The sequence below is a fragment of the Sphaerodactylus townsendi genome, linkage group LG14 (assembly GCF_021028975.2).
Source record: "Sphaerodactylus townsendi isolate TG3544 linkage group LG14, MPM_Stown_v2.3, whole genome shotgun sequence".
Classification (NCBI taxonomy): Eukaryota; Metazoa; Chordata; class Lepidosauria; order Squamata; family Sphaerodactylidae; genus Sphaerodactylus; species Sphaerodactylus townsendi.
The window spans coordinates 27,543,129-27,560,022 of record NC_059438.1 but is presented as its reverse complement, the minus strand read 5'-3'; the positions used below and the strand labels follow the sequence as shown (position 1 = coordinate 27,560,022).

The 16,894-nt window shown below is 48.2% G+C and overlaps 1 protein-coding gene across 8 annotated transcripts in view; it reads right to left on the bottom strand.

Moving 5' to 3' along the window:
• Positions 1–203: 203 nt before the first annotated feature.
• The window catches only part of FCSK (fucose kinase), a 32,038-nt gene continuing 15,347 nt past the window's right edge, over positions 204–16,894 (bottom strand). For 7 of the 8 annotated variants that reach the window (XM_048515258.1, XM_048515252.1, XM_048515254.1 and 4 more), the window contains 12 exons: positions 15,132–15,302; positions 14,759–14,829; positions 12,605–12,969; positions 11,646–11,856; positions 10,179–10,345; positions 8,593–8,823; positions 7,873–8,016; positions 6,630–6,749; positions 4,659–4,846; positions 3,701–3,800; positions 2,688–2,911; positions 204–1,257 (listed from right to left, as the gene is read on the bottom strand). In XM_048515258.1, coding sequence (XP_048371215.1) covers positions 1,162–1,257; positions 2,688–2,911; positions 3,701–3,800; positions 4,659–4,846; positions 6,630–6,749; positions 7,873–8,016; positions 8,593–8,823; positions 10,179–10,345; positions 11,646–11,856; positions 12,605–12,969; positions 14,759–14,829; positions 15,132–15,302 — 2,088 coding nt within the window. In that variant the 3' untranslated portion in view covers positions 204–1,161. Of the gene's footprint in view, positions 1,258–2,687; positions 2,912–3,700; positions 3,801–4,658; positions 4,847–6,622; positions 6,750–7,872; positions 8,017–8,592; positions 8,824–10,178; positions 10,346–11,645; positions 11,857–12,604; positions 12,970–14,758; positions 14,830–15,131; positions 15,303–16,894 lie in introns of those variants that run through there. The other variant, XM_048515260.1, reaches the window with a different exon arrangement.

Here is a 16,894-nt window from a genome sequence, read left to right as displayed (position 1 = left end):
TAGCTGGCTTACAAGTTAACTCAGACTCTGAAGATGCCAGCCACAGATGCAGGCAAAACATTAGGAACAAGATCTACCAGACCACAGCCACACAGCCCGGAAAACCCACCCCAACCACTTAAATTTTTCGTTAAGTGTACTTGTACTCGGTGTGGTAACCAGGAAACCTAATAACTGAATAAATGTTATAGGGTTACATATCGTACATTAAACAAATCTTTAATATAGTACAAACAGTAAAAACATTCTTTAAAAACAAATATGTTTCAGCCACCAGGTGTTCCTCATTGGTTCAAATTGTTAAATCACACACCATAAAGGAAAACTTTATGCATATGTGAGTACAGAAGCTGTATCAGACAGCAAAGGATGTAGGCTCCACTTGTGAAGCGCTTTGCAGCCTTGAACTGTTCACTCTTCAGTTGGGATGCGGGGTAAAAATATAATAAAATAAGAATAAAGATGAACAGCTTAGAATCTGAGTCATCAAAAATCTACAGATGTCAGCTCTGCAGGTGTACTGACTTCTAAAAAAGAGAGAGACTTTCTGGACTTATAAATTTAATATTTACAGCTTATGGTCTTAATGAGGAAATAGACCAGTTAATGCAGTGGTTCTCAACCTGGGGGTCGGGACCCCTTTGAGGATCAAATGACCCTTTCACAGGGGTCGCCTAAGACTCTCTGCATCAGTTTTTTTCCATCTGTAAAATGGATAAATGTTAGGGTTAGGGGTCACCACAACATGAGGAACTGTATTAAAGGGTTGCGGCATTAGGAAGAACCACTGAGTTGATGGTACTTGAAAATAGCTAAGTCATCAGAAGCACTGCTTCAGCAAACTTGGAAAACTTCAGAGGCCACCTCAACAACTTTGGACAACAGCTTCAAGCCAGTAGTGTCTGACCTTCAGTCAATCCCAGGTAAATTCCTGAGCCACGTCTAGAGATTCTCACCTTCAATGGGGCAGAAAGATGGAGAGAGGCAACTGTGGTTCATCACATCCAGACTGAGCCTAATAATTTTATTGGAGGTGGGGTGTGTGGATTTGATGGTAGCATCCTTTGCAAGCATCTCTCTTCCTCTTCCAAGGGCTGCCGTTCAAGTCAAATATAATGGGGGCACTGGTAGAGGTGCAAGAAGTGTCCGCAGCTGCAGTGCCTACTGCTCCACGGATGAGAGGTCCTCTTCCAAAAGCTGCATCTGGAAACCAGCTGCATCCACTTCAACTGTGTGGATGCTGAAGTTTCCCAGCCCCTAAAAGGAAGAAGAGGAGTTTGGATTTATATCCCCCCTTTCTCTCCTGAAAGGAGACATTAAGGGGCTAACAATCTCCTTTCCCTTCCCCCCTCCCCCCACAACAAACATCCTGTGAGGGTGGATGGGGCTGAGAGAGCTCCGAAGAACTGTGACTAGCCCAAGGTCACCCAGCTGGCATGTGTTGGAGTGCACAGGCTAATCAAGATCCCCAGATAAGCCTCCACAGCTCAAGTGGTAAAGCACGGAATCAAACCTGGTTCTCCAAATTAGAGTGCCCCTGCTCTTAACCACTACACCACAAAGGCATGTTGATGAATACATTTTCAGACTGAAACAGAAAAAGAGCTTAACATTTTATTTTTCTCGTTTAAAACATTTCTATGCCTCCTTTCCACACAATTCAGGGTTCCCAAGATAGCAAACATTAAAACATAGGTTTTTACCTAGGCTTTTAATTAGTTTTTTTTAAATTGTCAAGCTTTTAAATGATCACCTTTTTTAATTGGTGATTTTAACAGCTTGTTTTTTAAACTGTTTTATAATTGTAAACTGCCCCAAGGAGGACTCTAAGGCCGTTTCCGCACGGCCCATTAACGACGGCCTGGGGGCGGTAAAAACACCGCCCCCAGGCCGCCGTTCGCACAGGCGCCGCTGCTGCAACGCAGCAGCGGCGACCTGACTGTGCTTCCCTCCCCCCAGGGTGGCGTCAGGCCGCCCTAAACAACAACCCTTTAAAGGGTTGTTGTTGGGGAGGAAGCGTCTTCCCGGCAGCGCGATGCGAACCGCGCCGCCGGGAAGACGCTGTCTCCCGTCCCCGCCCCACTCACAGTGTCCTCGTCATCGCCTGCTGGGCGTCGCAGCCCCACCCACACTGTCCTCCGACCTCCAGGGGTCGGAGGGCAGCGTGGGCGGGGCTGCGACGCCCAGCAGGCGACGACGAGGACACCGTGAGTGGGGCGGGGACGGGGGAAGAGGCGGCTCCGTGCGGAGCCGCCTGCCGGCCTCCGCTTCGCCCGTTCATGCGAACGGGCTTGCGCCCCCACGCCGCCAGAACTCTTGGCGGCGTGGGGGCGCATCCTGGCCATGCGGAAACGGCCTAAAGTAGTGGCATAGAAATATTATAAACAAATAAGAAAACATTAAGACATTTCAGACATGAAAAAGCATCTAAACCACAAGTATAAAATATTTTAGACAATTAAAACAGAATATAGACAACACACTCACATATATATATTTGACTTGGTGAGTTGTCCACCTTGCAAGGGAACAGATAATGGCTCCTATTCTGACTTGGGAACAATCCATAAACTCCATTTCTCTTCTTACGTGCTGCCAAGGAAGGCTTTTTCCTCAACACACTGGATGCCAACACTTGCTGTGGTTTCTGGAGACTAACAGGAAACTAGGACGCTGGTTGAACTCACCTCTGTTTTTGCCAGGACCCTTTGCAATGCCTCCTGCATCCTTGGCTGCTTTGTTAAGATGCAGAGAAAACCACCACCTCCAGCACCAGCCAGACTCTGCCCATAGACATGAGGCTGGAGCGCCTCCATCATGCGCTGGACAACCAAAGGCTCACACCCAGGGGCCATGACCTTCTTCTGCAGCCTGTAATTGCTCATGCATTTGCCCAGGAGAGCCAGGTTCCCTAGTGGGAAAGAGGAGGAAAAGAAAGAAGAGACAATCTGGTCAGGCACCTCTCTGCAGAAGCCTCCCAGACCCTCTCCCCTGTCCTGAGACATCCTCTGTTTTACAAGAATAACCCCGTTGTTATCACACTGACAGCCATTTCCCTTGTTTTTAAGAGGTCAGAACAACCTCCCGACGAGTATGGGGCTTTCCAGTTTACAAAAAAGGGTGACTGGGGAGAATGGACAGAGGATACATGATCAGAAATTATGTACAGGGTGGGGAAAAGCAACTTTTGCTCCTTTCCCCATAATACTAAAACTTAGGGGCACCCTATGAAGTTGACGGGTGACAAAAGGAAACACTTCTTTATTCAACAAGTAATTAAAATATAGACATGAGCACAGATGGTATTAAAAGAGGATTAAGCAAATTAATGAAGGGTAGTTCCATCAACAGCTACTAGGCAAAGAAGGCTAAAGGCGATCTCTATATCCAACAGCTACCAGCCTCTGAAACCCAGTGCCCAAGAAACAACATCAGAGGATTCTTTGACCTTCATTTCCTGCCTGTTAGCCCTCCAGGACCACAGGTTGGACACTGTGTCAAATGGGATGCTGAACTTGACGGACTACCAGTCTGATCCCACAGGCTCGAATGTGAAGTGGTTACTGATTTTGGGAGCTGACAGACACTATGAAAACCCCACCTCTCTCAAGTACATCAGTCCCTGAAAGTGTGAATGGCCACACCTTCTAAACTGTTGGTAGAGAGCTGGGGGGCCCTCCTCAAACAAGCTGGGCTGTACCTTGTTGAAGGGCCCGGGCACACTCCTCTGCATTGCTCACAAGCGCATTGGCATTCTGGACAATGGCGGGCAGTCTGGCGTACCAGTTCCTTAGAACATCCTGCAAAGAAAGGCAACCAATGATGCAATGAGAGGTTCCATCGGCCTTTCTTGCTGGCAGCTAGAACACACACAGGCTCACAGATGACAGCAGCCCCACACCTTGCCTTGAGAAAACAGCAACCGTGCATTGGAGGGGAATGCTATTAATGCCTTCATGCTTGTGGGGGTGCTCCTGAGATTTCACTGGGTCACCATCCTGCAGATGAAGCAATGTACACTCTCCAAAAGAAACAGAGCCCATCTCCAAATATGCTCCCCAAAGAGCACTATGCTCTGTGAACAAAAATGTCCTGGTGATCCTTGGCCCAAAGGCTGTCTGACTGTCCTTGACCAGCCTGGTGGAACACTCTGTCAAGTGAGGCCAGGGCCTTGTAGGATTTGGCACAGTTCCGCAGGGCCTGTAAGAGGAACCATCCGCCAGGCACAAGGTTCAGGGCAGCAACAGCGTTCCATCTGGGTGACCTTAGGCTAGTCACAGTTCTTCTGAGGTCTCTCAGCCCCACCTATCTCACAGGGTGTTTGTCTTGAGGGGGGAAGGGAAAGGAGATTGTAAGCCCCTTTGAGTCTCCTATAGGAGAGAAAGGGGGGATATAAATCCAACTCCTCTTCTTCTTCTTTCTCCCCCCCTCACCTTTTAGTTCTCTTTTCCTTCTCCCGTTATGAAAGCGGCTGAATGGGGATATTTTAATAATCCACCTTTGGTAGGATTTATTAGTGCTCTTGCATTATTCATTAGATTTTATTGCATTTTATCGTATTTTAATGCAACACAAATGTTGTACGATCCCCTGAGGTCTTGGGGGAGAGGCATTTTATAAATCAAACAAAATAAACAAATGAAGCCCCTTGGCTGTACCTGGAGCAGGTTGCGGGCAAGGCGCATCTTCCCCGTGTACAGTAGGAGCAAGTGCTCATTCAGGATGCACCTGAAACCCTCAGGAACTGCAATCTGTTCCACCTCCACCTTCAACGGTAGCCGGGCCTCCGAACGTCCAATCTTAAGGCCTGGCACCAGCCCACCAACCTGGTCCTGCCATCCACCCCCTGCAAGGAGCAGCAAGAGGAGCAGCTGAGAAAATTATCCTGTTCACGTTCCAGGCTGTTTAGTTCCTTTAAAAACGATACCCCCGCCTTCCCAACAATGCAGATAGCCAAGGCAGCTTGGAACATTCATTGCATAATCATGAGAAAGCTACTTTAACACGAAGGGGGAAGGAAACAATAGAAACAGTTGATTGTGGTGGGTTTTCCGGGCTGTGTGGCCATGGTCTGGTGGATCTTGTTCCTAATGTTTCGCCTGCATCTGTGGCTGGCATCTTCAGAGGTGTATCACAGAGGGAAGTCTGTTACATACTGTGTCCAGTGAGAAGGGAATGTTTTAGTGGGGTATAAAATTGTCATGCCCCCAGGTGGGGAACCAATCAGTAAGTGTTTGGGTGGAACTTGCTATGAAAATCGAAACAGCATTCACAGAAAGAAGCTGAAGAAAAATCATCCCAAAGCTCAAGAGAACAAATTCACCTTTAACTGGCATCCAGAGATCGCAACTGTTGAATAAGTCTGAAGGGGGGGATCCAGCACTTGTGTGATAACATAGAAAGGGTCACGTGCAGAGGTGAGATTCAGCCTATTTGCACCAGTTCGGTAGAACAGGTAGCTAATTTTTTGTCTAGTTCAGAGAACTGGTTGTAATCCCACCACTGAGTTCTTTCGGAACCGGTTGTTACATTATTTGAATCCTACCACTGCTCACGTGCCTAATCTCCCCAGGGGGTGCACATGGAAAAGAGCCTCAGAAGATCAGAATGGATAGGGTAGGGGTGAGGGAGCAGACTAGCGTATGAGAAGGATGCCAGCTGGAGAGGAGGGGGGAACAGAAGATGTGGAGGTCTGGAGCTCTTCTCGGTCTGCACCACAAATTTGGAAGGATGGAGGAAGCAGAAGAGTGGGCAAGACCAGCATTCAGAGCAGCAAAGAGGTCCCCCTGACACCTCCATTCCAGTCAGGCAATGTGGGTAAAGGAAAGGTATGCAAAATGTACTGAACAATGTTAGCTCCTGCAAAACAAGGACGGAGTTTTGAAAATGAGAGTGGATAACCTACTGGCTCAGCAGGGCCTCTATATTACCCTCTTGTTCTCCAAAACGTCCTGTTGGCAAATATACTGGGGGGAACACCCCTCAATACTGTTGAGGAAAGATTGTTGAGGAAAGATAGCAAGATTGTGGAGGAAAGGGAGTAATTTTGCAGATATGGTAAAACCATCCCAAAATTCCATTTGTGATGGGAAGTATTCAACAGAGTTATTTCCAATCACAGGAAGCTGGGCACTTCTATGAGGAGGATAGAAGGCCTCCACCCCATTAACATCACCATTTAATTTTATATTTGGAGTCATGGAGGGATATGGAAATGGATGATTCCACATATCAACTCACTATCCTCCAATGACTCTTTGCTTTGCTTTGAGAGCCAGCATGGTGTAGTGGCTAAGAGCAGATGGATTCTAATCTGGAGAACTGGGTTTGATTCCCCACTCCTCCACCTGAGTGGCAGAGGTTTATCTGGCAAACCAGATGTGTTTCCGCACTCCTACATTCCTGCTGGGTGACCTAGGGCTCGTCACAGTTCTTGGGAACTCTCTCAGCCCCACCTACCCCACAAGGCGTCTGTTGTGGGGAGAGGAAGGGAAAGGAGTTTGTAAGCCACCTTGAGTCTACTTACAAGAGAGAAAGACGGGTATAAATCCAAACTCTTTTTCTTCCCCATCCAGAACTTTCAGGTTAGGAGTAGATAGGCTTCCAGAACAAGGTAACTTACTCTTTACCTGTGGTAAGCACTTGCTCCAGGTGTAACACTGCATGAATGAGGGACTCAGTGCTGGTAGAGTGTCCCGACACTCTGTACAATGCGGCTATCACAGCACCTGCCAGGATACTGCTAGTGCCTGCAGAAGAAACCAAACACTTTAAAAAACGGCTTGCAGATATTTCATCTGTTGTTTTAACATTTATTGCTTCTAGATGGTCTTTACGATATTAGTACCCATCTTGGCCTTAACCTGGACAATTGAGGCTAGCCTGATCTTGTCAGATCCTCTGAAGCTAAGCAGGATCAATCCTGGCAAGTATTTGGATGGGAGACCACCAAGGAATTCCAGGGTCATGATGTGATGGCAGGCAACGGCAAACTACCTCTGAACATCTCTTGCACTGAAAACCTCACCAGGGGTTTAGACATGGTCAGGAGAGAAGCTGGTCTATCAATATTTTAAATAAATAAATATGAGCACTGGCTTGGCTGAAGTGTGGGCCTGACTTCTACTTTTCCTCAACAGCGGAGCACCAGACAAGAGGGGAAAGGAGGGCTCCTGGAAATCAAAGAAGCCTCACAGCAGGTACTCTAGGCAAAGAGCGTTCTAGGCCAGGACATCTTTGGCTTTGTCTACTACCACATTTGCAGCATTTCCAGCCTATCATCATCCATCCCGAGTCTTCTGGACAGGCCTGCCATTGTGCCTGATGAATGCTAGAGACAAATACCAGGTGTGTGTATGTGGAGGCATGACTCTTCCCACAAGCTCCCACAGGCTCCTATTTCTCCCATCTAGCCCCTCAAATCTGGCACAAAAAAATCCCACCTCTCTCCACAAAATATTAGACTGGAGCCTTTTGGCTGAAGCAAAAGCCACGTAAGTTGGAGAAAGGCTTCACAGGTAGGAGAAAAGCTTCAAATTTTGTGGCACACAGTCATAGAACACACAATGTCATTTCATGGCCCTGTGACGGAGGGCTTGTATTTTGGAAGGGAGTGGTCAGGCCCTCTGACCTGGGAGCCCTTGGAATGTGCTCACGGATGGAGCAAAGAGGAGGACATGGCTGCCTCATTTGGGTGGATCTCTGAGAGGAACCGACTGGAAGCTCACGGGCAAAGAGGGATCAGGCTCAGCACTCAACACTCCCAGGTGAGAAAGGCTACCTTAAAAACTCATCTGCAGCAACAGCTGGCCAGCGTTCACTGTGTGGTGCTCCTTGACTAACGCAAGATTCGCTGAAAGATTAGAAACATACCCAACCCTGATCCGTGAGGCAGATGAGACCATGTTCGAAGTTCGAACCCGCCTCCAAAGCATTCCTCCAGCTGCTCTTGCAAGGTCCTCTGGGAATGGAGAGTGACAATCTGGGTGCAAATGAATGCGGCTTTCAGCAAGGCACCTGAGGTGAGAGAGAAGGCATGAATGGAGGGCTCAAACCTCTCTGGTCTCCTACCTACCTCAAAGATCTGGAAGCCCGAGCGGCTCCTGCAGGATCTAGCCTAGTCTTTGGAAAGTGCTAGAAATGTTAAGAACAGGATTTCAAAACAGGAGAAGGGCTGTGGTTCTGGCAAATGGCCCAAATGGGAGACGGGTGAGAGAGCGAGAAGGAATTGCATGTCAGATTTCAGCACTGAAGCAAGGGAGGCTGGCAGGGCACAAGGTTAATTTGCAGAACAGCAAAACAATTAGGATGCATTTGCTGCGATTAGTTAATTAGGTTGCATAGCAACGGATTCCACAGTTACCACCACGTGCAGTCTAAAGCAAGGGAAGGTTAAGTGTGAAGGCTCCATTAATCACCTGGGTAGGAGCAACACATACACTCCACTTGCATTTGGGCATTCTGAATTCACAACAACGGCATATCCATTCATATTAAGTAGCTCCTGAGCTCTGCCACACGATGTAGCTCTGCTGTGGTCCAGGGAGTTCTGGTCCTGTTCCGACTCCCACCCCCTGCCAAGGAGACTCTCACCTGGGGCATGAGGCTGGCAGTGATCTTGTAGGTCCTCCAGGTGCCGACACACCAGCTTCACCACCACCTCTCCTTCCAGCCCGCCACCACTGGCACTAACCAGCCGCAGCTCCGGCTCAGCAATGCGCCGGGCCTGAGCACCGATAGGCCTGTGTCCGTCTACCAAGATGGCAACATCCACCACAGCCCCACCATGTTCATACGTAATCGGAGGCGTGTCGCTCCAGCCACCTGGAAAAACAGCAGAACTCAAAGGAGGGCAGGCTAGAACATACTGTCACCCTCTGGCAGCTGTATCACAACATCCAAAATAACGTCTTGCCACACTGCAGACAATGCTAAAACACAAGTTCCACGCAACCTCAGTATCCTTTGTAACACTGGAGTCCACCTCTTGAAATCCTATTTGGTTGTTCCACTAGTGGTGCTCAAAACACTGCTGCCTCCAAGTCTTCCTTCTATAGGTCAACACTGCCATGACAAATACTGAGATTGAGGGGGGGATGTGCCTGAGGAGGGTGGAATTTGGAGAAGACACGATGACTCTTGCGAATGATGCTCTAGTACAGTGGTGGCGAACCTCTGGCACTCCAGATGTTATGGACTACAATTCCCATCAGCCCCTACAGTTGGCAATGCTGGCAGAGGCTGATGGGAATTGTAGTCCATAATATCTGGAGTGCCAAAGGTTCGCCACCACGGCTCTAGTATCTATAGCCTACCATGGAGACTAAGGAAATTTCTAGAACATTGCTATATGGAGACCAGTTTTTCTCCTACTCCGGTCCTTGGTGGTTGAGAATTGGGGCTGAGGCCTGATAATTTCCCTCCCAGGATAGGTAAATGAGAGGCCTAATTATGACCCTCAACTTGATCACAAGCACTTATAGCTTGGTGTTCTCTCCACTTTTTGGAAGAAGCTGAGAGCTGGGATGCCACACTCTCTGCTCTCTTTGCATGAATGAACTTAGAGGAGGAGTAGGATGACAAGAAAAACCACTCCATGGTGGAGAGGATTCCTTTTTCACAGGTTTAGAAAACTCTTTTCCTGCTCTCCTTTGCCTTCTGTCTCTTTCCATAACCCTGCCCAGCTACTGCCCCCAGCAGTCAATCCTCTAAGTCTCCATACAAGCTTGTTGGAGGGCTTGTATCTGGAGCCTTCTCCTTCCTGCCATGTGACTATGACATCACAAGACTTCCTATTCCACAGCTGGGCTCCCGTACCTGGAGGCTAAAGGTGGGTCCTGGGTTGGAAACAGTGGAAGATCACCGCTCACCCTGTGCAGAGCAGCTGTTCCATCACATTCCTAACAGGAAGCATGAGCCAAGAAGGAAAGGAATGCAACCTTGTTCCTATCAAATCCCGCAATGCTGACCCAGATGAAGAGAGGAGCAGCTGCACGAGAGTGCTCGGTCTACATCTGTGGGAAAGGGTCAATGCATCCCCCAAACTCTGCACAATTCTGGATGTCTTGGCATTGAGAGGTTAAGAACAGCCCAGATAACTCTGCAAGCTGTTGCTGAAAGAGGCCTGCAGAGCCATAGATCCCGAAAGAACCCAAAGTGCTGCTTAGCCAGCCCCTTACCAGAGAGGTCTATCCTGGCAGGACACTCCACCAGTACCCAGCGGCCCACGGTAGGAAGCTCCACTGGCTGGACGCTGATGAATTGGCATGAAGACATCACCGCCTGGCGGATGAGAATCTGCTCCGCCCCTTCGTAATGTCGAGCAGCGCGGACCAGCAGGACGGGCCTGCAGTGACCAGGACAGCGGGAGGTAAAGGTGAAGAAAGATGCTGGTTGGTATCTCTGTAGCTTCAGCCTACCCCTGCATACGCTCTTCTCAAACTTAAGTACTTTTGCCCCCATTACCAGAGAAGTTATTTGGACACTGACAGACAACCTCCAGCCATTAGGCAAGAGCACAGTTCCCACAGGGCTACAACAAACCAACACATCAGTCCACAAGCAGTTATTCTGTGCTACTCTGAGGGCACTGTTCATTTGCTTCTCATCCTGGTTGCAAAGGAGAGCCCAAGTAGTTAATGGCAGGGAGGGCCCAGTGTCACTGGGCTGGGCATAGACAGCCTGGAGGGCTGACTTTGCCTTTCCCTTTGCTATGGGGCAGAAGATCAGCATGAGATCAAGATCTGCAGGTCAGCTAAGATCTGCAAGTGAGGCCCACCCCCAGGAACTTTGCAAATATCTGGGGTGCTGAGTGTTCTCATCCCCTCATGCTGAAATGAGATGGGCAAGTACAAACAGCAGGCCCTTCTTGGCTGTGGGCCTTCTGTTGAGGAACAATTCCTCTCAGGCTTGCTGAGTTTTAGGTACCCTGCTGTCCCTCATGACAGTAGTTGTAATTTTTAATTTATTATGTTTGAACCAGTGGCTATAGAATCATAGAGTTGGAAGAGACCACAAGGGCTATCAAGTCCAACCCCCTGCTGTGCAGGAACACACAATCAAAGCACTCCAGACAGATGGCCATCCAGCCTCTCTTTAAAAACCTCCAAAGAAGGAGACTCCAGGCTATGTCTACCTAGCTTTAATCTGCCACGCTTTTGTTCTTATTCTTCTTTTTTAAAAAAAAAAAATGCAGGTCTCCTTAATTTTGTCTTACAGAGTTCCGAACTACTGGATTGTTTTTGCTGATAAAGCGGGTTATAAGTTTTTTATCCTAAGAGTCCAAAACAATCTCTACAGATGCCTCCCACCCAATCCAACAAGGGAAGAATCGTCGAAGGCTTTCACGGCCGGAATCACTGGGGTGCTGTGTGGTTTCCGGGCTGTATGGCCATGTTCTAGCAGCATTCTCTCCTGACGTTTTGCCTGCATCTGTGGCTGGCATCTTCAGAGGATCTGATAGTGATGATGCCAGCCACAGATGCAGGCGAAACGTCAGGAGAGAATGCTGCTAGAACACAGCCATACAGCCCGGAAACCACACAGCACCCAAGGGAAGAATCTTTAAGCAGGTACTTCTGAGAATGTGCCAAACAACTCTGAAAGGCGAGGCTCACCCCGCTAGAGGCCACTGAGCCTAGTGGTACCTGCTCAGCCATTTTTTCCTCTCCTTAGCAAGCTCCTTCATGCCCTCAGAGATGTTGCCTTTCTCCAGCTGCTGGAAGGCTGGGGCCCAGGCCTTGTTGGCCGCTGGGCCACTCCGCAAGCCTCCTTCTCCTTTAGCCATGCAGGCCAGCACATCAGCAATGCAGGCGAGAGTCCGAGCAGCTACTCCAGGATCACTGGCTGTGGAAGCAACTGCAAAGCAAGGAGTTACCCTCAAAGCACAGAAGCAGCAAACTGGTTTAACCACGAATCCCTAACATGGTTTCCTGTAGATGGTGCAGGGGCTGAGAATCCTCTGCAGGAAATCCCCAACACTGCCTTACAGAAATGTTTTTACAGGTGAGCCAAGATGGAATTCTTTTTCATTTTGACAACAAAAAGTTGGGAGGGCGGGCAGGGAGAGGACTCAGCCAGAAAAGTACATGGAATCCATAAGGTTGAGCTGGAAACAACAGAATCTACAGCAACATGCTTACTTTTATTATATGGTGTACAAAAGTGTGTTAAAACCACAGGGCCTGGAATACAGGCTGTGTATAAAAGCAAGAGTATAAACTGCTACAAATTTTTTCTAAAAGCTGATGATATACTCATTATAAATCACCAGCACAGGACTGTATCGATCATTTATAATGAGTACATCATCATCTTTGAGATCTTTGTAACAATTTATAGTGATGTTTTTATATGCAGTCTGTTTTCCAGGCCCTGGGCTTTTAACCAATGCATTGTGTACGCCACATAATAAATATAATTCTTTTGTTACAGGTTTTACAGTTTCCAGCTCAACCTTTGAGGCTCCCCATAGTTCCCTTCCAACCATTAAGACTGCTGGGCAGCAGAACTGCTGTCCTGTAGACATACAATAGGGAAAAGGTCACACGGAAGACAACAGAGCTGGGGTAAACAGGAGGGACACAACATCCCAGCCATAGCTCACCCTCATCCAATGTCTTCAGCAAGGCCTCCTGGTAGCCCTCAATGACAGCTGAGCGGATCAGTGGCAGTAGGCTGCAGCCACTGTGCCCTGTCAAAACCTTTCGGATCTTGCTCTGAGCCTGCAGGAAGAAGAGGTCTTTGCGGGAGGCCAGCTCCTTCTCCTGGTCCAGGCAGGTCCGCAGCTCCTCCCAGGACATCCGCCACGAAGTTCGCCAGCGCTGCAGTTGACCAGCCCCGGGGGGACCCAAGAGCCACATGATGTCCCCAAGGCCCAGCAGTTCAGAGGCATGTAGCACAGGAAAGAGGCGGGCATTCAGCAGGCAGCACCTGCTTGAGAGGGTGTCTGAGCTCCAAAGGTCCTGGTTTCTGGTCAGGGTGAAGCAAAAAGGATATTTGGTGCGCAAATGGAGCAGTTGGCACTCAGAAAACCACTAAAGAGTGACTCCTTCCCAGAAGGCCACACATTATAGGATTGCCAACTCTGGATTAGAAAACACCTGGGGATTTTAGAGGTGAAACTTGGAGAGAGAAAGGTTGGAAAGGGGTGGGGCCTCAGTTCCACAGTGTCCATCCTCCATAGTCATTTTCTCCAGGGGAATTCCTCTCTATTGCCTGGCTGGAGATGAGTTGTAATTTCAGGACATCTCCAAGTCCCTGTGACCCTACCTCACAGCCTATGCATATTCAGCCCTGCAAGGGGCATGTAATCCCCCTGGCCCATTTCAGTGTGGGAAAAGGCCGGGGAGGTGGGGGGGGGGGGGGGAAGTTTCCAGATCCAAACCAGGGGAAGAAGTTCCTTACAGTTGCTGTCTGATTGCTGGGATGGTAAGCCAGGTTGGGAGAACCCTGACCCAATTCATACAAAAACATAAAATTTAATTTGGTTAATTTTAGCCTTCAAGCAATATTCAATTACTCTTACTCCCGAAAAGGCCATACACCAGGGACTGGTTAATGGTTATTTTCTGTTTTGTGTCATTTCTAAATTACAATAAAAACAGTAATAAAAGTAATACAATTGACTTTTTTAAAAAATAGTATTCTTTAATTTTACAATGCTACATAAATATATCTAAATGTAACATAACTTAATTGTTCATTTTGGCCATTGTCAGAAGCCCTGCTTTGGGGGCCCCTACCATCTGAGGCTAGACAAGGGGCAACCAAACAAATGGCCTTCTCAGCTGGGCACCCAAATTTAGCAACATCTTGCCCAGAAAGCTTCAGCAGTGGCATAGTGGCTAAGAGCAGGTGCACCCTGATCTGGAGGAAACGGGTTTGATTCCCAGCTCTGCCGCTTGAGTTGTGGAGGCTTATCTGGGGAATTCAGATTAGCCTGCGCACTCCCACACATGCCAGCTGGGTGACCTTGGGCTAGTCACAGCTTTCCAGAGCTCTCTCAGCCCCACCCACCTCACAGGGTGTTTGTTGTGAGGGGGGAAGGGAAAGGAGATTGTCAACCCCTTTGAGTCTCCTACATGAGAGAAAGGGGGGATATAAATCCAAACTCTTCTTCTTCTACTTCATTGGTCTCCTTGACTGTTCTCTCCTGTTACCAATTGTCATTGGTTTTCCCTTCTGATTTTTTGTGTATTCTGTCTATGTGTTAATATTTTTACTGAATTATTTCATATATTATTTTAAACGCTGTCCTAAGGTTGAAATGTTTTAATGTTTCCTAGCTTGCTGCCTTGGGGGTCCCTGTTTGGGTGGCAAAGCCGCATTAAAATGTTTTAAATGAATAGAATAATAAACGAATTAAACAAAGTGTGTCTCATTATGGATATTGCAAATCCTTTTCACTTCTAAATGAAATTTTGGTAAATGTTACCTTCGTCTCCTGCAGATTTCTAAGGGAGAAAAATCCTGGTATAAACAGGTAGAGGCTGATTCGGTTACCCGCTCTTGCTAAGCAATCTGCCCATCACATATTCTCCAACCAAAAGTGAGTCAGACCCAACCATTTTGGGTAACACATGAGCTGACTCTTCATCAGAGAAATGGCACTTGAGCCCATGGCCAAGATCCAACACCTGTTCCTCCACACCAGGAAGAGTGGGCAACAACATAGGACATGAAGAGCTTGGCCACTGACTGGGAGTGCTGGGGAGGGGCCCACTAGGTCATCACTATGGAGGAGTCTCTGGGTGCATACCGTATTCCTGTCCTGCGGAACAACTCCTCCCATGGCATGTTCAGGTAGGTGCCGTTTTCCTCTGCAGGACTCTAAGCAGGAGACAATAGCATCAGTTTGGGATTTTCAAAGAAACTCCTCTGAGCAGATGCAGAAAGAAAGAAACAGGAGAAGGAGAATTGGGTAAAAGTGTGCCACAGTTCTGGGAGAGTTCTATGCCTAGCTGACACCACCTTCCCCATGCTGCGAAAGGGACACCTCACTCTTCTAGTAGAATTCCACCAAGAAAGCCCACTTTTCAGCCCTCTGAAGGGCTTTCTGGGGATTGCAGAAAGTTTCCACCCTGGAGAAACGGCATCCCACTCATGCCCAAAAGGGATGCAGCTGTGCTTACCTGCCAGTTGTCATGCCGCCCACTCAAGGTGAACACTTTGCAAGGAATGTTTCTCAGTTTGATAGCGTGTCCCTGAACAACCACATCCTCAAGCACGTGGCTCTTGAGGTCCTCAGAGGATGCCACATCCAGGCCAGTGAGGAGACAACCAGAGCGGATCTGCAAGGGACCCTGGAGGAAGGCCACACACCATGTGTTTCGGCAGCACAGTGACCTTCACCAGCCTCGCCCTCACTGGGCCCATGAGCTCAAACATGGCTCCTCAGTAGTTTCTCTCATCCCAGTTGTCTGATCTGCCTCAAGTCCTAGCCCTACACAGTTGAGTGGGAGTCTTTGGGTTCACCCTTAATGCTGCCAACTTCCAGGTGGTAGCTGGAGATCACCCACTACTGCAACAATCTCCAGGCAAATGAGATTAGTTAACCTGGAGAAAATGGCCGCTTTGGAAGGCAGACTCTATGGTACTATGGACCATTGAAGAAGAAGAAGAAGAAGAAGAAGAAGAAGAAGAAGAAGAAGAAGAGAAGAGAAGAGAAGAGAGAAGAGAAGAGAAGAGAGAAGAGAAGAGAGAAGAGAAGAGAAGAGAGAAGAGAAGAGAAGAGAAGAGAAGAGAGAAGAGAGAAGAGAAGAAGAGAGAGAGAAGAGAAGAAGAGAGAGAGAAGAGAAGAAGAGAGAAGAGAGGAGAGAGAGAAGAAGAGAAAGAAGAAGAAGAAGAAGAAGAAGAAGAAGAAGAAGAAGAAGAAGAAGAAGAAGAAGAAGAAGAAGAAGAAGAAGAAGAAGAAGAAGAAGAAGAAGAAGAAGAAGAAGAAGAAGAAGAAGAAGAAGAAGAAGAAGAAGAAGAAGAAGAAGAAGAAGAAGAAGAAGAAGAAGAAGAAGAAGAAGAAGAAGAAGAAGAAGAAGAAGAAGAAGAAGAAGAAGAAGAAGAAGAAGAAGAAGAAGAAGAAGAAGAAGAAGAAGAGGAGGTTGGATTTATATCCCCCCTTTCTCTCCTGCAGGAGACTCAAAGGGGCTTACAATCTCCTTGCCCTTCCCCCCTCATAACAAACCCCCTGTGAGGTAGGTGGGGCTGAGAGAGCTCCGAGGAGCTGTGACTAGCCCAAGGTCACCCAGCTGGCATGTGTGGGAGTACACAGGCTAATCTGAATTCCCCAGATAAGCCTCCACAGCTCAAGCGGCAGAGCTGGGAATCAAACCCGGTTCCTCCAGATTAGATACACGAGCTCTTAACCTCCTACGCCACTGCTGCTCCTCCCTTCCCAAAACCTCCCCCTCCCCAGGGTCCACTCCTAGAATCTCCAGGTATTTCCCAACCTAGATCTGGTAACCCAAGTGACCCTCCAGGGGAAGAGCCACTTAAGTTGGAGGAAGGCTCCTTGGTGGATGGTTGGATCCATGCTCCTCAGCTCAGGCCTGTATCATAAAAACTGCTGGTGCCACCTGGTTCGCGTGAGATTCGTGTGAGGAGCTCACATGTGCAATCTCTTGGCACCCTCATAATTCCTGAAAAAAATGGGAACAACTCCTTGGGGGGAATTTGCAGCTTAGCAGTAAGGTGGCTGCAAACACTCCTAGGAGGCAACATTAGAAAGTCAATCCATCTGTCTTTCTAGAAAGGGGTGGTGGGATGGTCTTAAAATGTCTTTAGGGAATGTGACCTTTGGATAGGAATGGTCAGCTCTGGGGATGCCTGGCCATGCAGCCCCCCCCCCCATTCAGAACTTCCCAAAAGGGCCTTCAGGTAGGTGAACTGCAATAGCACCTAT